This window comes from Squalius cephalus (genome assembly GCF_949319135.1).
Source record: "Squalius cephalus genome assembly, chromosome: 10".
Classification (NCBI taxonomy): Eukaryota; Metazoa; Chordata; class Actinopteri; order Cypriniformes; family Leuciscidae; genus Squalius; species Squalius cephalus.
The window spans coordinates 30752195-30775538 of NC_137131.1; the positions used below are offsets into that span (position 1 = coordinate 30752195).

Below are 23344 nucleotides of genomic sequence, written 5' to 3' on the forward strand. Positions count from 1 at the left end.
TGCCTTGGTAACGCAAGAGTTTACAGATGCTATTAGATGTAAATAGCTCAAATAGGCCTATATCACGAAAAAATTGAAGACCGGAAGTACGTCTTTTAGTAGGGATACAGCTCTTCCGGTTAGCTCTTTACAATGGCGGAGTCCGATAGATACCGCTGGACCAAATCTCTCCGCAACCTGCCTGAAGTCACATATGACGATGTGGTTCGGATGGTAAATGAAAACTCTCAAGAGGAAAAGCGTGAAAGCTGAGTTATGGCTTTCTACGTCCTGACGCAGAGCAACCCGGTGAACTACAACAACAGCAGCGGGCCGTTCGCCAGTTAGGTAAACGTTTCTATGGTAACAGCGAGTTGGACCAATCAGCAGACGTTGCTGCTACGCTTAGGATTGTGGGTAGTGTAGTTTTTTTTCAGAAGATCGCGGATAAAACATGTTTTTCTTGAAACAAGGTTGATTTCATACGAACTTATAGCTTCTACAGGAGCAAAAACCTTCGTTTCACAACCTCATAGCTCCTGGTCAGTCTACCTCGGATGGTTTAGACATTATGGCTGATAATATAAATCCTTATGGAGAAATACTGTTGACCGGAAGTTCTGAATCCCTACTCCGCGTTCCGGAAGCAGGAAGTGTGACATAGGCCTATAGCTTGCTTAGCCAGGCAACAGACAAGTGACCAATCCGAAGTGGCGACGTCACTACATGCATTCTATCAGCATGGTCAACACCAACCATGCTGAGAATTCTGGGCAGAGAACGGTTTGTAATCGTGCCGTACCAGGCTCAAGTGGAAAATTAACTGGAACCGTTCCTTACCTTTCTTAGAACCGTTCAGCCCAATGGTGGAAAAGCGGCTAAAGTTTGCACATTTTTAAGGCTTCATTTACACATATGACATACTTAATCCTCTCTCTGTTTTTGTGGTTGTGTCTGATTTCAGGTCTCCTGATGTGTGTGACGTGGTATAGCAGCGCCCCATCTGAGGAGTGCTTCACTGCTGTCATTAGGAGCCCTTGATTCTCCTCTTCCCTCCCCTCCCCTCTCCTCTCCCTCTCCTCTCCCTCCCCTCACCCCGCCCTGCCCCCCCCCCCCCCATCCCCATCCCCATCCCCATCCCCTTCCCCTTCCCTGTGTTGCTGCTCTCGACGTCATGAGCATAGTAATAACACTGGGAGTCACCACACCTGAGACACCTTACACCGATATGGCCGCTGGATCAGAGTAAGTTTCAGTTATGAGCATTTTTTCCACTGACGTGGTTCTGATGCGGGTTCCTGATTGGTGTCTGTTCTCAATCCGTTCCGTAGGTTTACACAGCATAAAAGGCTGAAAATTTGTTGTCTCTCCCACTCCAAAAAGCTTTCGAGCAAAGACCACATGACACAAAAGTGTCAGTACTGCTTACATAACTGTATAACATGCCACATTTGTTTTTAGACATAGTCACATAACACGTTGCAACAAAACCTATTATGTCAAGTTTGTGGAATCATAGGGCTGGATTTAAAAAGGCTTAATTTGCCCGTCTTAGCACTGGCCAAGAATGAGTTCTGGCACCTGAATGCGAACCGTTTTGATGGAAAAGGGGTAATGAGGGTTGTTTACTTAGTGCATTTTGTTTCTCCATGGTTAAGCGTATCTGTTTCACTCAGAGAGAAATGTGAAATATACAGTGGACAAATGTAAATCAATTAGTTTAAACTGAGAGAAATAGACTTACTAATTTTGTCTTGCCTGTTAATATATAGCTGGGCAGTGGGCAGACTTCATTCTTTTCAATAAAAAATACTTTATCACCTGCTCACCCTGAATGGCCAATCACAAGCCAATCAATAGAAGCTACATAATTGTCAAACACTTAAAGGATTAGTTCACCCAAAAATGAAAATTCTGTCAGTAATTACTCACCCTCATGTTGTTCCAACCCCGTAAGACCTTCGTTCATCTTCGGAACACAAATTAAGATATTTTTGATGAAATCTGAGTGCTGGATCACTTCTCCATAGGCTTCTAAGGGACCGAAACTTGCTGGCCCAGAAAAGTTATTAAAGAGATCGTTAATATAGTCCAAGTGACTCTAGTGGCTCGATCTTAAGTATATCAAGCGACGAGAATACTTTTTGTGCGCAAAAACAAACAAAAATAACGACTTTATTCCACTTTTCATTTCCTTCTCTCTGGGCCTCTAGTTGGTTCACGTAGTGTTTTTGCGTAGTGCGTCTGTGTTACACGTCACCACGTAGGCTCACAATTGGCCGAAGCTGGTCATGTGTGTGATGCGTGATGACGTGCAACACAGACGCGCAGCGCAAAAACACTACGAGGCCCAGAGAGAAGGAAATGAAAAGTGGAATAAAGTCGTTATTTTTGTTTGTTTTTGCGCACAAAAAGTATTCTCGTCGCTTGATATACTTAAGATAAAGCCACTGGAGTCACTTGGACTATATTAACGATCTCTTTAATAACTTTTCTGGGCCAGCAAGTTTCAGTCCCTTAGAAGCCTATGGAGAAGTGATCCAGCTCTCAGATTTAATCAAAAATATCTTAATTTGTGTTCCGAAGATGAACGAAGGTCTTACGGGGTTGGAACAACATGAGGGTGAGTAATTACTGACAGAATTTTCATTTTTGGGTGAACTAACCCTTTAAGATTAGATTTATCTCTGTTAAGACATTCATCCCAGACATTCAATTTTATGTGTATTTGCGCATTATGGGGACTGAGATGTTGCGGGTTTTATTCATTGTTTATTCAGTGTTTTTATTCAGTGAATTTTTCTTCTCTCCTGAATCATCTCAATTCGCCTACTTGTACTAAGCCCTAAAATTATGTACTCTTTTTGTGAAGAAAAAGTAGACGAGCTTTGGGACATACCATCACGTCATACAATTGCGTCTTTAACGGTTGCTCTGTCACATCGCATCCTGTCACAGTAAACTGACCTGTCAATCATCTTGTCACAGTTAAAATCCTCCATTTCATTTAATTTCCTACCGTATCGGAGAGAAATGCAGTAGCATGTTGATCTGCAGTTGCGGGTCTTTCATGTGGAGAACTCTCTTCATATTAATGCATAATGATGCATTTAAAAGTTAATGGCCAAACGGATCTTTATAAAAGTCCACATTGTTATTACAGATGAAATATAACACGGATAACATTAAATAAATATTTTTTAGCAGGTTAAATTAGTCACTCAAACCTTTATCTAAACCTCTCACCGTCGGTAATGCATATCTGCCATGTTTTGTAGTTTTTTAACATTTTTTTTTTACTCGTGTTTGTAGTTCCTCCTCCAAAGCGCAATGGGTTGTGTGCAATATTAGCCTTTAGAGTGTGCACGAATCTTCACTTCAAAAATCCACCAGAAATAGTTGACCATCTGGAGACTTCTGGCATACTCTTTTCAACATACTATGCTTTGGGACACTCTTATTCTAATCTCACATACTGTTTAGGAATGTTTCAATTTGACGTTTTTTAGATCTCTAACCAGCAGCAATGTGAGATGTTAAGTGTGCCTGTACAAAGCAGCAAACTATCTGCAACACCAGACAATTTTGATACGTTCAAAAGCTTAGTTTATCTGTAAACGAGACAAAGTGTTGTCTGGTTCCAGTCCATTATATTTATTGGGATAACTCCGGATTCTTCCGCAATGTCTACCACCCTGCTATATGCTTGGGTAACCAGCATTTTGCAGATTCTTGCTCAATTCTGGTTAAGAGTGACTTTGCAGCACAGAATGCTTCTAGATTATACTGATAGTGATACTTACTGCTGCGCTGCCTCCTCGGTGATCCTGCAAGACCTGCTTCACACGGTATCCATATATATTCCGCATGCTCAAATTCTAGTGTGACCTTGGCAAATACTCAGTGTTGCTTGTAGGTTGGTTACTGTTGTAAGGTGTCATTACCTAATCCAAGTTTTCTTCCAAAAGTCCTTATCTTTCAATGGTCCTGTTTACACCTGGTCACTTTATCCATTTTTACTGATCGGATAGCTATCCGGTTTGTTAACTTCCATTTACAGTTTACCACATAAATGTGTCGCCGCAAATGAACATAAATTCGATCTTCAATTCCTGCGCTAAATTCAAATTGCAAGTTCAAGATAATTTAGTCTCACTACCTTTAATGATGATTGTGTGTTAAGCTTCAGGATGCGACGCTGATCCTTGTTTAATTTTCGACAGTTTGCACGGTTTGCTGAAAAGATACTCGCTCGTCTGTGGCATGCCGTAAATGTAGTGGTGTGTTGCTGTAGCGTTGTCATATCTGTGTATCTCCCGGTTTATTTTTTACTTTTTTTGGAGGAGTAAAATTTACATATGTGTTTTCAATAACCAGATGCATTTACACTTATCCAGTTTCATTTGGAATGCGTCTCAAACCACCTCTTGAAGTGGCGATCACTCTAATCTGCAGGAAGGCCCAGTGGCCCTACCTGGTGGTAACACTTGTCATTCTACTGGAACAGTCTTGTTTTCTTGGCGGACTGGGCTTCTCCTTCCACCATTTCATTTTTACTCTTTCAGTTCAACATGTTCAGTTCTGCAGATCTCTTTGGTGGACCTTAACTACTTTTCAGTTGAGCTGTGTTCCTTGTGTCTGTGTTGGTATGGGTCATCTACTAGTGCTTAGAACTGCCTCTGGTGGTCAGGAGGAATGAAACAGAACAGTAGTGGTTCTCTTAATTGAAAACTGAAATTAAGTGACTGCCATAGATCTTTGCCATTTAAAATGACAAGCCTATTTCTTGACATGTCTTGTTGGCATATTCTTTGTCTATCTGACTGGCGCTGCAATGATCCACTAGTGCTAAACACTGCCTCTTGTGGTCATCCAGAGTTTACAGAACCACAGTTACTTGTGTAACTAACATTGTTTTATTTCCAATCATTTATAAAATCTCTCTCTTTCTCTCAGTCCTGAGTCAGTTGAAGCAAGCCCAGCAGTAAACGAGAAAAATTACTCAAGTCGCAGCTGTGGGAACACACAGAATCATGGATATGGTGGCCTGCCCTATGCTGTAAGTTATTTTTATTCTTGTTTGTATTTTTACAGAATATCCTATATATAGAGTATGGAGTATGGAGTATGGATTATAGTTATATTATAAGTTATTGTCATTTTAGCATCAATGTGTAACCCAGTGGTTCTCAAACTTTTTTGGTCCCCCCCCTAAAAAAAACCCTTCTGGAAATGGAAAGATTTTTTAAATTAAAAAATGTGCAATGAAAACGCCTGCAATAGTTTAATTTTGTAATATCATTGAAAAATACAGTAATGGAGAATAATAGATCAGAACATACATTTTAATTTAAATAAACAAATGTAAATGTTTCAGTAATTCTTTGGATGAACAATATATATAGTCAGTGGCTCACAAGCTCAGCTTCTTGTATGCCTTCTCGTCGGAAAAACATGGCAGCGGAGCAGCGTGTTTGTAATAGCAGCTTGTCATGCCGTCCACTGAAGAGCTCTAAAGAAGAACGATTCAGTGGAATTGGCGTTCGCTGCCACTTTATAAAAGCAGAACAGCAACCATTCACGCTCTTGAACGCTGTTGCAACGGCTATTTTCTCTGAGTGTGTGTGTTTTGTTTTCCCCTGCTGGGTGTGCCCCACACTTTGAGAACCACTGATGTAACCTAACACCTAAGTAATGCATAGAGCTGAATCATATAAAAAAAAACTAATTTTGTTTTGTGCACATGATTAAACTGAATCATGAATTTATAATGAAAAGTGTTTATTGTATAACCATTACCCATAGCCACAAACTCATTACCTCAATACCTCTCACTTTAACATTACTACAAACCAACTTGGACAGATATTATAATTATGACCGCCGCTAGCGAAAGCGGTCATATAGGGATTGTCAAAGTTTTTTTTTTTTTTTTTTCCCGTCACCTTACTGAATTTTTCGTCAACGATACCAGGGACACCGAAGCACCAGGGAACATGAAATTTGGTGGGCATGTAGCCCCACTAGACTTCTAAGGAAAAATTTCGTTTGGTCCCCGGGGGCCACTCCCCCTCCCGCGCTGGGCCCCCCCAAACCCAAAAAAATGCAGTTTTTCCTAAATAACTACCTGAACCGTGGCACCGAGGATGAAGAAATTTTTATGGTATGTTGGTCTACTAGACTTTTACGGAAAAATTTTGTTTGGTCCCCGGGGGCCACTTCCCCCCCCGCGCTGGGGCCCCCGTAAATTTTTCGTCAACGATACCAGGGACACCGAAACACCGGGGAACATGAAATTTGGTGGGCATGTAGCCCCACTAGACTTCTACGGAAAAATTTCGTTTGGTCCCCGGGGGCCACTCCCCCCCCGCGCTGGGCCCCCCCAAACCCAAAAAAATGCAGTTTTTACTAAATAACTACCTGAACCGTGGCACCGAGGATGAAGAAATTTTTATGGTATGTTGGTCTACTAGACTTTTACGAAAAAATTTCGTTTGGTCCCCGGGGGCCACTCCCCCCCCCCGCGCTGGGGCCCCCGTAAATTTTTCGTCAACGATACCAGGGACACCGAAGCACCGGGGAACATGAAATTTGGTGGGCATGTAGCCCCACTAGACTTCTACGGAAAAATTTCGTTTGGTCCCCGGGGGCCACTCCCCCCCCGCGCTGGGCCCCCCCAAACCCAAAAAAATTCAGTTTTTCCTAAATAACTACCTGAACCGTGGCACCGAGGATGAAGACATTTTTATGGTATGTTGGTCTACTAGACTTTAACGGAAAAATTTCGTTTGGTCCCCGGTGGCCACTCCCCCAGCCGCTCTGGGGCCCCCGTAAATTTTTCGTCAACGATACCAGGGACACCGAAGCACCGGGGAACATGAAATTTGGTGGGCATGTAGCCCCACTAGACTTCTAAGGAAAAATTTCGTTTGGTCCTCGGGGGCCACTCCCCCCCCCCCCCCCCCCGCACTGGGCCCCCCCAAACCCAAAAAAATGCAGTTTTTCCTAAATAACTACCTGAACCGTGGCACCAAGGATGAAGAAATTTTTATGGTATGTTGGTCTACTAGACTTTTATGGAAAAATTTCGTTTGGTCCCCGGGGGCCACTTCCCCCCCCGCGCTGGGGCCCCCGTAAATTTTTCGTCAACGATACCAGGGACACCGAAACACCGGGGAACATGAAATTTGGTGGGCATGTAGCCCCACTAGACTTCTACGGAAAAATTTCGTTTGGTCCCCGGGGGCCACTCCCCCCCCCGCGCTGGGCCCCCCCAAAACCAAAAAAATGCAGTTTTTCCTAAATAACTACCTGAACCGTGGCACCGAGGATGAAGAAATTTTTATGGTATGTTGCTCTTAAGGGCCCACATCAACCTAGCCCATAATCACTCATTTGTGATTTGCGCCCCTCCCATAAAAAATGAAAATGCATTATTATTCTGCTTTAATCGCCCCTATCTTCAGTGGAGATGTTCAGAACTGCACCATATTTCATGTGTATGATTAACTTGACATTCTCTGGGGGTATCCTCTGCTAAGTTTCGTAGAATTTCATCCATGGGGGGGTATAAAATAAATTCATTTATGTGCACATTTAGTGACTGTACACTCATCGGCCTGTAGATGGTGCTGTTGAGCGAAGGGTTGCTGGTTTAGGATGATACTGTCACACACACACATGCAGGAATACAAACAAACGCAAGCATGCACACACACTGACATCCACACACACAGACACACACCCATACACACACATACAAATCCACATGCACAGACACACACACACAAACACACACGCGCACACATGTACGCACACATACATACACGCACACACACACACAGACACACACATACACAAACACATACACACACACACACACACACACACACACACACACAGACAGACATGCACATACTACTACTTTTTTTAGGTATATACATAAACACGCAATACAGCCAAATTACTCCACGTCATTTATTTTTGTGGAAAGCCAGTGCAGGCCTGAGCGGCGGTCATATTTTGTACCGCGATGCGGTACATCTAGTTGAATTTTAATTTATCCAATTTATCCAAAGCAACTCACAAATGAGGAGCCTCTCAAGGAGTTTGTCTTATGCAGGATCCTACAATATTTTTAGTAGTGTTCCTCACTTTTTCAAAAATCAAGTTTACCTAAATGAAGTTCCTTTGTTTTATGGTTTCAGTTTAAGAAAGTTTTGCCCAAACATTCTTAGCAACATTAAATACTGTTTACTTTTGAATGCCACATTTTTTAGTTTTTCATTCCCACCTCTTCTTTCTTCCTGCCCCTTTTCCCTGCTCCCCACCTTTCATTCTCTTCCCCCTCTCTCTTTTTCCTTTTCTCTTTTGTTGTGCCTGAACACCGTTGTTTGAAGATGCAACAGTCTTCCATTGTGTGTTGTCAGGATCATAACTATGGAGCTCCACCCCCTCCCACCCCTCCTGCCTCCCCACTCTCCCAGACCATTTTCTCCCACACGGAACGCAATGGCACTCTGGGACGATCACGACCCTGTTTCCCCACCGATGAACCAGACAACTCTGCTGACAGCGAGAGTTCATCGGAGGAGGAGGTTGTGGAGGGCGCAGTTCCACCTCCCTGGTGTCAGTGCCGTCTAATGCAGGATGGCTTCCTCATTAAGTGTGAGAATTGCAGGTGGGTGATTTGTATTTCAGATATCTCGTTTCAGATAGTACTGTGCTTTAGTGGTATCTGTAAATTGCGAGCATTTTTTCATCAAAACTGTTTTTTTTTTTTTTTTTTGTTTTTTTTAGAAAAGTTTACATACCTGAAAAAAGTACAGTACACTTCAGTCATGAACATGTTTCACCCCATATGAAAATACGGATTTCACTTGATTTAATGCGAAGCACAGTCCATTTCTAAAATATATTTGATATGTTGTAAAATGTTGTGATGACTTGATTATAGGAAATGTCAGCATGTTCACCTAAGCTTATATCTCACTGGCTGTTGAGGCTTTGTGTTTTCCACCTTAAAAACAAATAAATTACCAATGATGATAACTTTATTCACTTTATTGGACTTGAAATTTTTGGTGTATTTTGGAATTTTTGCAGAGGTCCATGGTTTCATTTTTAACATCTTCACGTTCATGCCTGGTCTTAAATGTCTAGGCCTTAAATCAGCTCTGTGTAAATGTAAATGGGATGAATCATCATAGCAGTTATTGGCCTCATAAGAACAGTGGCCAATAGTTCACTGCGAGTCATGGCAATTAGTTATTGCTCTAATGGATAGAGAATCTATACTGAATGTGTTCTTATTACAGGGGTCTGGAGAAGAAGAAAGGGCTAGACGGGCAACGCAGAAAAGGAGAGAATTTTTCAGGTAAAACTGGCTGTTTCTCAATTCCAAGAACGCAAAGAATGGACTCGCGTTCTAGTGGAGACCGGTCTTGCCAGGCTACCTTGAAAGAACGAACTCGGAAGGACACAGAACACATGCTTGTGAGAATTGAGATGTGCTGCAACTGACCGTTCCAGCATATTATAAGTAGTGGCCAATGCACAATAAATACAACATAACACCACAAACAAATGTCAATACATATTAAAACATTTTTCATATTGTTATAGATATTATTTCCATAGTATATTATATAGTTTTAATCATGTATTTGTGAAAATTTGTATATATGTTTAAAGGAAAAGTTAACTTAAAAATTAAAATTCTGTCATTTACTCACCCTCAAGTTGTTTCAAACCCAGGGCCTGAATTTCATTTTGGAAAATGGGGGGGGATTTTTAATTTGAGGGGGGAGTTTAGACTTTTTTTTTTTATTATTACATTTATCTCGCCTAAATGTATGCTTACTCATTGCATTTTTACAATGGGGTAATTTTGTTCTTAAAGGGGGGGTGAAATGCTCATTTTCACTCAATCTCCTGTTAATCTTGAGTACCTATAGAGTAATATTGCATCCTTCATATCTCCAAAAAGTATTTTGTTTTATTAAATTTTTAACATAAAGATAGGCTGTACCGAGTCTTTCCGGAAAAAAACCGAGCGGCTGGGGGCGGGCCGTGTGGGCGAAGCTTAGCTGTGCTAACGCGCCAAGCTAGTGACAACACACAGAGACATTTGTTCAACAAACAGTTTTACTCACCGTCCGGTTCCAACGCACGACCGCGAATTTTTATCATTGTGACTGCTCGATCCTTAAGCATTAGACGATCTGCAAATCCGTAGATCTGGGCTTTGTTTATAAAACAATCATCGTCGAAATGCAGGGAACAAAAGTCTTTACACAACTCCGTTTATGCTCAGGAAAACAAACTCCATCCACGGGTTCCTTAACGCTGGGTTCTTTGGGAATCTGTGCAGGGTTGTCTTGCCCTGGCAACCAAAAACACACTTCTTTGGTGACATTGACTTCCCAAAAGCCGGGCAGGGCGCTTTGATGGCGAACTGCTTTCACTCTCTTGCTCTAGTCTACGAGTGCGCGCGCGGCCGCGATCTTACCGGAGAAGTGCCCTTAGGACCCATATAAGGAAATTCCGCCCTATCTTACGTAAGACAGAGCCATACTCGAAAAAAACTTTCCGAAACTTGACAAACCGGAAGGAGTATTTTTGGAACGAAAATACTCCTTCAAACGTACAACTTAGTTTTTGAAACTTTGTCCATGTTTAGCATGGGAATCCAACTCTTTACCAGTGTAAAAAACTCAGTATGCATGAAATAGCATTTCACCCCCCCTTTAAGAATTTACACAACTCAAGGAAGCTCAATAAAGATACCAATAAAGAGAAAAGTTTTTGCTTAGGTCTAAAACTATTCAGAAATACTAGAGACTGAATAAAGTAATCAAATGTAAAATGACACGGGGTAGTATTTTAGTCCTGACTAAATTAAATACATAGGTAAATCCTGATTCCTTAAAATGAAAGCTATGTTTTGTTGTTTTGACAAACAAATTAATCACAGACACATACGGCTGCTGTCCCTTTAAAAGCTAGTGCACGGATCCTGTTTTCATTATACGGTCACGTGCGATTTATGCTTATTTAAGACATAACCGACTGTGTTTATAGGATACTCAAGACCGAAATTCACATAAATTTCTTATGTTTTTGACTGTTAAAGCGATATAATCCACAAAAATAACTTTTGTTATCCGCGAGCTGTTTGTGAGGCGGCTTTACTCTATGTAACGTTATGTGTGCAGAGAAAAACAAAATCTCTCAGACAGTGCGCAAGTAGCCTACCGAGTTTAAAATCGCGTGAATGTTTAAACTGGTGAGACTTAAAAAGACGTGCAAATGGTAAACTTTAGTTACTCATGATGCAATGCTGGCCCGATTATGCAAGTGACAATTCCGTCTATCCCGACTCTCGAAACGCGAGAGTGTATTATCGCCGCCTGCAGCGCGCTTGTGCAACCCATTTTGAGAGACGAGAGATAGAAGACGCAGCACCGCTGAATCACTCACGCTGTTTGTGAAATTGCGTCTCGCAGACGGTTTTAAAATGACTAATTTGATTTTATAATCTGTGTGGATTAATTTACTAATACAACCTACATGCTAAAGTGAATCAATGTTTGCGGGAATTTCCCGCATTATAAATGGGAGACCTGCGGGAATGATAAAAAATATGCGCAATACCCGCGCCGAAATTCAAGCCCTGAAACCTGTATGAATTTCTTTCTTCTGCTGAACACAAAGGAAGATATTTCGAAGAATGTCTGTAACCAAACAGTTGATGGATCCCATTGACTTCCATAGTAGGAAAAAAAAATGCTATGGAAGTCAATGGGGTCCATCAACTGTTTGGTTACAGACATTCTTCGAAATATCTTCCTTTGTGTTCAGCAGAAGAAAGAAATTCATACAGGTTTGAAACAACTTGAGGGTGAGTAAATAATATCAGAATTTTCATTTTTAAGTGAACTATTCCTTTAATCTTTATATGTTTTGTCCATCAACCATACATTATCCAGAAAACAACTGTCCATTACTACTCAACACTGATAGTAGCAATAAAAGTCAAGTCATGTTGCCTTAATTTCTATAGCACTATGTACAATACAGACTGTTTTAAAGCAGCTTTACAGTGATTAGCCAAAAAAATAATAAAAAAAATGCAGAGTTCAATTCTGCTCTGAAGCAGCTCTAAAAACAAAGTGTCATTATTCAGCTGAAGTCAGTTCAGTTCCGTTGTAAAGATCATCAGTTATTTAGATCAGTTCAGCTATAAAGCAGCTCTGCAGAAAACAGTGATGTCAACATTCAGCTCAGTTCAATTCTCATCAAATAGTGACATTGTTCAGCTGTAGTAAGTTCGCTGTTGATTCAGTTCCGTTCAAAAACTGTGTAAAGATCATCAACTATGAAATTTGTTCAATTTGTCTATAAGCAGGTTTGCAGAAAACAGTGATGTCATCCAGCTCAGTTCAGTTCTCATCTGATAGTATTCATGCAATCAAATCAATAATATTGTTGAATATTAAGTTGAACAGTTGTACGTAATTTAGTACGTAAATGAATTTCAGATGTCTCACTTCTGTATTTTGACATTTCTGACTAAATGTGGAGTGAAGTTTAAGAGTTTTTCTGGGTATTTCTCTTTTATATCTCTACATTTATCACCCAGAATTAAAATAACTCAAACTCACCAGTGTCACTGCTCTCTTATGTGCATCTTCCTTTACAGTGGGCGAGAGCAGTGCTACAGAGAGTGGAGATGAGGACATGTCAGCCTCTGCTGTGTCGTACACAGCCACTCAACACACACCCACTAGCATCACTCTCACTGTCAAAAGAGTCAAACACAACAAGGTTAAGAAGAGAAAGAAGAGCACAGAGAAAACGCGCACTACCCCTAAAGCCAAGAAAGTTAAGGTAGAACAACAAATACATGCACAATGCTGCCTACAAAAAATGACGAATGTGAAAAGTCTGTAACTGACTAATTGTCACATCTGTCAGAGCTTTCCCATCGTCTGTATTATATGATAATAAATATAATAAAAATGTATGTTCTCATTACAGGCTTACAGAGAGGGTTCCAGAAAATCCATGAGGATGAAGGTATGGACTCAAATATGCAGTGTTATCTAATGATCCACTTCTATATCTTCTTAGGAAATAATATTGTATGTAATAAGTACAATTATAGACATTGTCTTAAACTAGGAAGAGCAGTTCAGTTTGCTGACTTGTGTGTCTGGATCTCCATTGAAGATTAGCGTTTTGCTTGCATAATGATTCATTAAAGGTATAGTTCACCCAAAAACTAAATTTCTTTCATTAATTACTCATCCTCATGTCATTCCAAACCTGTAAGACTTTTGTTCATCTTCAGATCACAAATGACGATTCAGTCTGCGAGCTTTCTGTCCCTCCATAGACAGCTACACAAATGATACGCAAGGTCATAAAGAGATTATAAAACAAATCCATATAAATTGAGGAATTGCTTTAAATGATGAACAGATTGAACTTATGCTTTTATTCACATTTTGTCGGACAAATAGATTTAAAAATTATTTTGTACCAGCTGCCATTGGTTTTTTAAAGGAGCTGTATGTAAGAAATCTATTTCAATTACTCATAAAATGGCCCTGATGTGTCACTAGACATTAAGAAATCATGTTCATTTCAAATACTTATATCACTGACAACAGTAGTATGGCTAGGATATTGTCATTTAAAAAGTGGACTTGCAGCCCTCAACTGATGTTGATGTTGTCATTTTGTGTTTTGGCCTGACGCGCCTCCCTCCACCTATCTACCAATCACGAAGTCAGTAGTGTTTCGGGATCCGGGTTGCCAGCTTTGCTCTAACCTACCCTAACTCTAGTCGGATAAAAATGTCTAATGTTACTAAATCAAAAAGACCTCGTTATAATTCAGAAATTCGTCGAGACAAAGTCCGAAATAAAACCAGAATTTGTATTGGAGATGCTTTTGAAAGATGGAGACGGCTGAAAACGGAGAAGAATTTGAACACAGACGCCAACATTGCTAATTTTCTCCTGGACAGGTAAGATTCATCAATGCTTGGCTAACTTGTACTTGATGTCAATGGACATTTCATATATTCACGACAGTCGAACAAAGTTATGCATGTTCGTGCAAAGTAACGTAACATTAGCTTACATGGACGTATGCTAACATTAGCAATGCATTATAGGAGCCCGTTTCTCTGTCATTATGCTGAGACGCTGAGGAAAACAACATTAGCACGCCCATTATGGCAATTTGAAACGTAATTGAGACAGAAGCCTAACTTTACCTCAGAAAAAATGATTCGTCATTCGTTCTTCACGTACAGTATATCGTGGACTAAGTTACACATGCTGCAAGTTGACCTGTATGACCATTGAAGCAGCCTACGTTTCTGCTGAATCCTGCAGCTTATCTGGCAACCTCGAGTCAGGGGGTAGGGGGAGGGGATACACCGCTCTACAGTATTTTAAAAGTGATTGCAGTACCAGTTTTGGCCACAATCCTACATACGGTTCCTTTAAATTGTTCTAGTTAATCTGTTTATGGAAATCTTTTTTTGTGTGTGTTATGTGTTGGGGTATTGTGTGTTTGTTTTGTTGATTGTATGGTTTACTGCTGGCTGTGAAACAAATTGTTCCTTGGGGATAATAAAGTTGACCTTCCCTTACCTTACTTTGACGATCTCTTTATGAACTTTTTGAAGCGTCAAATTGGTAGTTGCGTAGCTGTCTATGGAGGAACAAAAAGCTTTCAGATTTCATCAAATAGTTTTGTGTGCTGAAGATGAACGAAAGTCTTTGTCTTGGGTTCTGAAGGACACGAGGGTGAGTAATTAAATGACAGAATTTTCATTTATGGGTGAAGTATCCCTTTAAGCACACAGCAAGACTCAAGGCCATCACCATATATTTTTTGCTTTTCTTTTTCCTGTTCTGTGCAATTCAGTGCTAAATCTGCAATTTGTTTGACATGTTTTCTAGAAATCTTGACATATAAAACAATGTGGCAATTCTGTCACGTTATGTGCAAGTTTATGTGAGAATGTATTTTTAATGGCTACAATAGTTAAGATAGTCTTGTTAATTGACACATCTAGATGGTGATCAGTTGTGAAGTGTGCGCACCTACATGTGAGTCTTTAATTCTGTTTAATGCAACAATTTTCAGTCTTGTAGTGTGCATTTAGTTTTAGTAATATTAATTGCCAAAGACTGAAATCTTCCTCTTCCTCCATTTGTTATCTGATCAATCTTAAATCTAATGCGTCCTCTGATTGTTGCAGAACTCTGCGTCTGAGGCCAGTGTTCTGGATGAGAACACAACAGAAGGATGGGAGACAAGAATTCGTCAGTGGACTGACCAGTATGAGGAAGCTCTGGTTAACCAGTACAGCGCTGACGTACAGACCCTCCTCGAACACTACTGTGCCAATGGCAACTCGTCCCCATCCCCGTCTACTGTCGCCATGGACACCATAAATCGAACAGAACTGGCTTGCAACAACACTGTGTTGGGCTCACAAATGCAGGTATAGATGGGTTTTCATGGATCGTCTTAAGTCTTGAGGTTTTAAGACTGCATCAAGTCATCAATATCATAAATAGTATAAAAAAATAACGGCCGTTTTCAAACATCTTAAATTTGTGAAGGAACAAACGAGTCAATTAAAGGTGGCGTAGGATTTGTCTTAAAAAAACTTTTTTTCAAATTTGTTTAAACTTTCTTTATATATCAATACATAATTAAAATGTAAGTACTCTGAAAAAAAGAGTATAAAAATCGAGTGACTCTAGACCGTTTAATCTGCATTAAACACAGCTCATTATTTCCATTCGGGACGAAACAAAGGATTGGCTTAGGCGACTGTCACTCTCTCTCGCAACCATGGCAACCACCCTGTTGCTACAAGATCTGCCCACATGCGCGTACCCGTTTGATTTGAGGAGTTCAAGAGGCACGGAACCTAGGAATAGCAAAATAATGGCAGAGAAAGAGCATTCAAAATTCACATTACCGGCATATGCAGTTAGCGAAGGCAAACAAGGCAAAAAAAAGAAGACAGTACTAGAAAAGGCAATAAACAAAAAGTCTTTGGATAAACAAAGAAATAAAATGCGAGTCAATATCGGCGTGGCTTTCCAGCGATGGCGAGAACTGAGGGACCTCAAGGGGCTGAAAAGTGACTCCTTGATGGCTTTATTTCTGCTGGACAGGTAATCTTTCTTTTTGTAATTTGATTATACATATTTTTTTTGTTTATGTTTTCATGAAGCATGTATCACTAGCACATGTAGCTGCCTAATATAGCTAACATAACATTACTTAGCGAGCCATAGTAGAGACGATAAATAATCAATAGGCCTAGCTCAAGTTGATAGCTGTCGTGTTGAATTGTGCAAAATTTAACTTTACATAACAAAATACATGTTTAACAGCTAGTTGTCCTCGAGCTGACGATGCGGTACTTGTCTCTGGAGTGTAGTCCTCATCAGAGTCAACAATGCTTTCATCATGGAAACTCTTACATGCAGAAAACCATATGTTATGAATCTTACACGAAATTCATCTTCATCACAGTGTAACTAATGGAAATGGAAAAACGTGTATCAATGCAACCTGTTTTTAGCTTTGCCTTATAGTTATAACTAGCTCGTTAGCGAATCAAAAAATATATATTTTAAACTTTACCAATAGTTAGTAGCCTACTAAAATGCATCTTATTTGTTTATATTCATAATGATAAAGTTAGATTTTTTTATTACATGTGATTCTGACATGATGTCACTACATGCACTGCGCTCCTTCCTCTCCGCTCGCCTCAGGTAAATAATGCGTCTTCCAGCTCAGCGGTCGGAGTCGCGCGTTCATGTGTTTTGGGGGCGTGGCTTTGGAAGGAGCCCAGAAGGGAGAGGGTGGAGTGAATGGAAATAATGAGCTGTCTTTTAAAACAGTCGTGAGAGGTCTACATACACTCGATTTTTATACTTTCTTTTTCAGAGTACTTACATTTTAATTATGTATTGATATATACATAAAATTTAAACAAATTTGAAAAAGAAGTTTTTTAGACAATTCCTACCTACCCCACCTTTAAGACGATTCGTGGCTTTGGGCTAAGAATGGAGTGAAGCTAATTTTATTACCTTTTATTTATATAGCACTTTATACGATACAGATTGTTTCAAAGCATATTTACATTGATAACAGGAAAAGGATTCAATGATGAAAACAGTTCATTTCGGCTGTACAGCAGCTCTAAAAGAAAATAGTGTCATTGTTCAGCTGAAGTCAGTTCAGTGTTGATTCAGTTCCATTGAAAAGATCATCAATTATTAAACTAGTTCTATAAAGCAGTTCCGCTGAAAGCAGTGATTTCATCGTACAGCTCAATTGAATTCTCGTCCAATAGTGTCAGTGCAGTCAAATCAATAAATATCGTTGAATATTAAGCGTCCCCAACTGATAGGGGTTTGACGAGACAGTTTACTCACAAGATTGGATTCACGAGAACGAGATGAGACTAGACCTAAGACTTTTGCAATTTTTTTTTTTTACAAATCCTCAATGACAAAATACATGACTAGAAAAATGGTCTGCATGTGCATTTGAAATGTTTTAAAGGTCCCGTTCTTCGTGATCCCATGTTTCAAACTTTAGTTAGTGTGTAATGTTGTTGTTAGAGTATAAATAATATCTGTAAAATGATAAAGCTCAAAGTTCAATGCCAAGCGAGATATTTTATTTAACCCTCTGGGGACCAAGGTGTTTTTGGGGCCCTTGAGATGTTCTGACATGCCTTGACATTTGTGGTTTTTTCAGTTATTTATAAACATGTTAATGGCTAAGGTGTAAATTCACTCTATATAGCACAAACAGGGCTACCATAATATGCGAGCAACGTGTATGTAGATGTTTGTATTTTTAAGAGAATAATGTTTATGCGTGGTTATTGGAAAAAATAAAAATGAAAGTTGCTGAATTAAGACCACAAAACACATATTAAATATGTGTCCACAAGACTTTTGACTAATGGATGTTGTCCCTTTGAGTTCTAGCTTCAAAATTATGTGAAAATAGTCTTGCTTTATCGTTCATAAAAAAAATACATTGATTTAAATGGTGTAAAACAGGTTTTGCTTGGAAAGCCATTATGCGAGGGGGCGTGGAGGAGGAGTAGTTTGTCCCACCCACTCTGCATAATGACTCTGCCTAATGCCCATTCATTCAGGTGTGACACTGACTGAGCCACAATGCAAGGACAAAAGATGTATTTAGAAGAAGACTTATATTGACCATTTAAGATTTCGCTTACATCTCTCTTGTAAATATGTTTTGCTATTTTATTAAAAATGTTACAATTACAACAATAATTACAATTTCAACAATATTTCAAGTGTACTCTTTCTTTGTAAAAAAAAAAAAAAAAAAAAGATTATAGGCCTACATTTTATCATATGTATTCATTAGTTTGAATATAGCCAACATTGGAACATCTAACATCTTAGTCTATGACTTTATTTTTGACAAAAATAGTATATATATATATAGTATATAATATATATATATATATATATATATATATATATATATATATATATATATATATATATATATATATATATATATATATTATATTATATTATAGATATATATAACGTTAGATATGAGCAGAAATTGCTAAACAAAAGCTTTTTTGATGTGGCGGTATATTCTACAGTAGCCTAAAAACTGTACCCTAGTCTAGTCAACAAAATGTTGTCTTTCATACTTCGCCTGACTGTAATGTTGTTTTTATGAAATATTAGGGCATATAAATGCTAATTTGCAGTTTAATACGTTGCTTATACAAATACATTTTATTTCAACATATTACAGTCGATTTTTACTCATCTCAGTAGGCTATAGCAAAGCAGTTTATTATTTTACACACAGACGCGCGATTCATATTTAGGCTAAACAGTCTTTTACAAATATGTCCCCTTCATTCATCTCACAGAAAGGCGAGTCATATTATAGAAATGGGATTCATCTTTTTGCGGTTTACATAGGCCTACACTAACGTTATTCCATAACGTTATTCCACACGTGAGAAAAGAAAACAGCCTACCTCACTCCTCAGCGGAATCTGCTCCTCATTTCAGGAGATATTGCTCCTCATCAGCACTGTTCTGAGGAATCGTTTCTCCATAAGGTAGGCTATAATGTCTCACTCGCGAGGAGTCGCGACGCGCTTTGTTTACAGCTGATGTGGGCGTTTCACAGCTCTGAAATGGTTCTCAGAATTTGCGTTTGAATAGCACGCGCTCTCCGGGGCGTGGTCACATTACTGTGAATCATCTCGTAATGAGGTCGACTGGAGTCGCTCTCTTTTTATACAGATTACAGAAGCTGAGAATATTTGTTTTTTATATAAATGACTTCATTTAAAAGATGCGATCTCAAGCTTTATGCCCGTGGGTCTGTTTGCCTGTTTGACTGAATTTTCGCGGAGTTATAGATCATTTTCGAACGCGTTTCAAATGGGAGTTTACTGACAGAGAGAAGGCAGAAATCGCATCATGTTAATTTTTCTTTATTTGTCAAAAAGCAAAACACTTTATTTTAATTGTGAGTATACAGAAAAAAAATAGACACTGAACAGGATCGATTGATGTATTACACGAAAATGAAAGATCAAAATTAACAGAGCATTTAGTGTTTATTTTCATTGCTAAAAAAAAAAAACGAGCAAAACGCGCGGGCGCGTTTTTGGTCCCCAGAGGGTTAACAGAAGTCGACTACATCGAACGCTCAGTTTGGACTACATCCCTCTACTTCCTTCTTTAATGACGTCACTAAAACCATTTTTTCACTAACCTCCGCCCACAGGAATACAGTATTGATGGCGAAATGTCAACAGGCGTGGTTGATGTTTATCTATAATCGGAGACCGCAAAAGTTTAATTCAAAGTTGTTAGTTTGCTCTGTCCATTTCACCACGGACTGTTTTTCTAACCTGGGACAATATCAAGCAGGCTTCTCTCAGCGTTTCATAAGGGGGCAATTTCAACTATATTCCAGCAAGCGGTAAGTAGTGATTTACTATGGAAGTAGCGATCAACTTCACATCGTTTCTCTTAGTAGGATGAAAATAATCTTACTTAAACTGTGATTAGTATACAGAAAGCGATCAAAGAACAATCCCTTTCCAATCGCCCAAGCTGTCAATCACACAGCGCGAGTTTATCTGGACACTTGCCAAAACTCGTTATGAAATCAATGACGCTGTTACACTGCACAACGAAGCTCTTACTGTATTTATATCATGTTTGCATTGGTGAAATCATTAGTGAGAGTGCAGAAACTGCGTTGCAATGATAAGATCTTTTTTCACACGATCAACAGGCTGTTATCTGCTCAATGCCATCACTGCAACCTTTTATGTGATAGGAATAGATCTAAATACTTAAACTTCTCATGATTCGTTAATCCCGATAGCTGTAATAGTAAAAACGTATGATAGCTGTAATAGTAAAAGTTTTCCAGATAGTTCCACACGTAATGCCAGATATTTCATATGCAAGCATGTCAGCCAATCACAGCAGTGGGCGTTTACACTGAAGTCTCACAGCAGACACGCCCCTTCAAACAGAGCGTTCAAATCAGGGGATGAAATCAGGCTAGGAAATATGCCTTTTATTTCTAAATTATAACAACTTTTGATCTAAAAAACATACTAACATTATAAGGGCACCCCAGGAAACATTCTACAATAATAAAATAATCCATGCAATGGGACCTTTAACTAAGTCATCTTGTAATGAATGTCATTTCAGTTCTATTTTCTGAGTATGAATTATCATATGCATTGAAAGACAACAATACTCAAGCACTGTAAAAGGTTTTGCCACAAACTTAATTGATTGGCTTCTCTCCTGTATGATTTTATGAGTGTCTTCAGATTTATGAGCTTCTACAACTTTTGACCTCCTAACTGAACTCCTTTCCACAAAATGAACATAGAAATAAAAATGAATTACACCGTTTTCTCTTAGTCTTATTAAGTACAAACAATAAATGCAACCATAATAAATATTCAAAGTGCAAATAGAGACCAATCTTTTTCTTCAAGCATGATTCAGAGCTAAGAGATGGTTACAATTACACAGCCCAGTCTAATATAGTTTTCATATTGGAAGATATTCGCATGTGTCAGGGGGCAGGGGATTGAAATCGCGTTTGAATGCACGCTCGCGTTTTATTTGCGCTTTTGCGATCGCATGTATTCTGTGAATAGGGAGTGGCAGTGCTGAATACGGATTCTACAAGATAAGACATTTGACACTGACAGACACTTAGGCTCTGTTGTGCAACGAATCCTCCGCCATGGTCTTGTCAGTCATCTCGTCACGTGATCAGTGAACTCTGATTCCTGCTGTATTACGTACGACTCTGCAGCTTGTATTGGATGGAATTGGATGAAACTACGTGGCATATTTTATTCTAACTTCACCCTCACACTACGTCATGGCAATATCGCTAGGCAGCTTTTCACCTCGACGAGAAATCTTGTCACATTTTAATCTCGCGAGATCTCGTCACACCCCTACTAACTAAGCAAGCCAGAGGCAACAGTGGCAAGGAACCCAAACTCCATCAATTGACAGAATGGAGAAAAAAAAACTTTGGAGAAACCAGGCCTGGTGGCTGTCATATCGACAAGACCTTCACAGGGGATTGTCTAGTTGACATTCAGGGCTGCGTTTTGGTCATGTCTAAGTGCAGCTCCATCATCTGATCTGGATACGGACAGGATACGACTGACTACGGTAACCTCGGGATAAACAGAAAGACTAATGTTAGCGTAGATACTGTTCTTCTTACAATGTAACAAGTACATCGGGTGTTAAGGGAAGTGTTCCCCGTTCCGGTTGACCTAATTTATGCAGCCTAACAATCCTTTAACAGATGTGAATTATAGAAATGTGATAATGTGTTGTGTATGCCAGGTTAAAGAGATGTGTTTTTAGATTTACACTGACAGAGTGTGTCTGCTTCCTGAAAAAAGCTAAGAAGACTGTTCCAGAATTTTGGTGCTGAATAGGAAAAGGATCTCCTGCCTGCAGTTGATTTTGATATTATTATCAACTGGCCACAATTTTGAGATCGCAATAGACGTGAAGGACTATAATGCATTAAGAGCTCACTCAAGTACTGAGGAGCTAAACTATTTAGTGCTTTGTAAGTAATTAGCAAGATTTTAAAATGTGTGCAATGTTTGAAAGCGAGCCAATGCAATGTTGACAGAACCAGTCTAATATCCTTTTCTGCATTTATCATTGAGAGCATATGTCGTAATTTAGGTATATTTTTAAGATGGGGAAAAATGTGGTTTGCTAAAAATGTGGCTTTCAAATGAAAGATTGGTTCCAAAGAGCACACCTATGTTCCTAACTGACAATGAAGACTTGACAGAGCAGCCATCAAGTGTTTGACAGTATTCTAGGTTATAATGTGTGTAGGTTTTTGGTCCAATAAATAAAACCTCTGGGTTTTTTTTTTCTGTATTAAGTTGTAGGAAATAACTAGTCATCCAATTTTTTTAAATCAACTATGTATTCCATCAATTTTGTAAATTGGTAAGTTTCGTAGGAGCGTGAAGAAATATAGAGCTGAGTATCAACAGCATAACAGTGAAAACTAATGCCATGCTTCCTAATGATATCTCCCAAGGTCTAGCATGTACAGGGTGAAAAGCAATGGTCCTAGTACTGAGCCTTGCAGTACTCCATACTGAACTTGCTCAAAGTGTTCTGTAAGCACTAAATTTGAGCTCCATTGCACATTTTTTTCCATTCTGGTTCCACACTCACTGCCCACTCACTACAGAAACCCCACTCCATGTTCACTTCATAGCAAAATTTGTAACCATTGCGAGTGTAATATTTTTTTTTACATAGTTGAAGTTCCATTTTGCCTTTTTTGGGTCCAGAAGTGAAAATGTTTCCAAACAAAGTCAATGCATGAGCAACACAACATGGTGGTGTGTTGTTCCTGAATGAATCTGTGTTTTTGAATAAAGCAATTGAGTCAGGGTTTGCTAATAAAGATAGGTAGTCACCACCTACTAATGTAACAATGTAACCTGCAGAAAGGGTCACTGAAATATGGCCACCATTAATGCACAGTCTGGAGCACAAACAGTCAAAAATCCCAGAGCTGTTGGACTGTCATATCGGCACTGTTGGAACTGACACTTAGCCAATCAAATTGAAGTACCGGAACTAGCCATTGTATAGATGAGATGCCATATATTTATAATTAAAAATGAATCTTCCATGAACTCACTTAGTGAATAGAGTAAAAACTGTTAGTGGAAAACATA

General features: G+C 39.3%; 2 protein-coding genes across 9 annotated transcripts in view; one reads left to right on the plus strand and one right to left on the minus strand.

Moving 5' to 3' along the window:
- thumpd3 (THUMP domain containing 3) overlaps nt 1-8286 on the minus strand; it is a 200770-nt gene extending 192484 nt beyond the window's left edge. The window contains exon 1 of the mRNA XM_079883306.1: nt 8273-8286. The gene's annotated coding sequence lies outside the window, so the exon portion shown is untranslated. The remainder of the gene's footprint in view (nt 1-8272) is intronic.
- Nucleotides 1-23344, plus strand: part of setd5 (SET domain containing 5) — a 113881-nt gene that overhangs the window by 76274 nt on the left and 14263 nt on the right. For 5 of the 8 annotated variants that reach the window (XM_079883283.1, XM_079883284.1, XM_079883287.1 and 2 more), the window contains exons 2-8: nt 944-1224; nt 4936-5038; nt 8379-8659; nt 9297-9355; nt 12683-12870; nt 13021-13059; nt 15263-15508. In XM_079883283.1, the coding sequence (XP_079739409.1) occupies nt 1154-1224; nt 4936-5038; nt 8379-8659; nt 9297-9355; nt 12683-12870; nt 13021-13059; nt 15263-15508 (987 nt within the window). In that variant the 5' untranslated portion in view covers nt 944-1153. The remainder of the gene's footprint in view (nt 1-943; nt 1225-4935; nt 5039-8378; nt 8660-9296; nt 9356-12682; nt 12871-13020; nt 13060-15262; nt 15509-23344) is intronic. The other 3 variants (XM_079883285.1, XM_079883286.1, XM_079883289.1) reach the window with 1 other exon arrangement.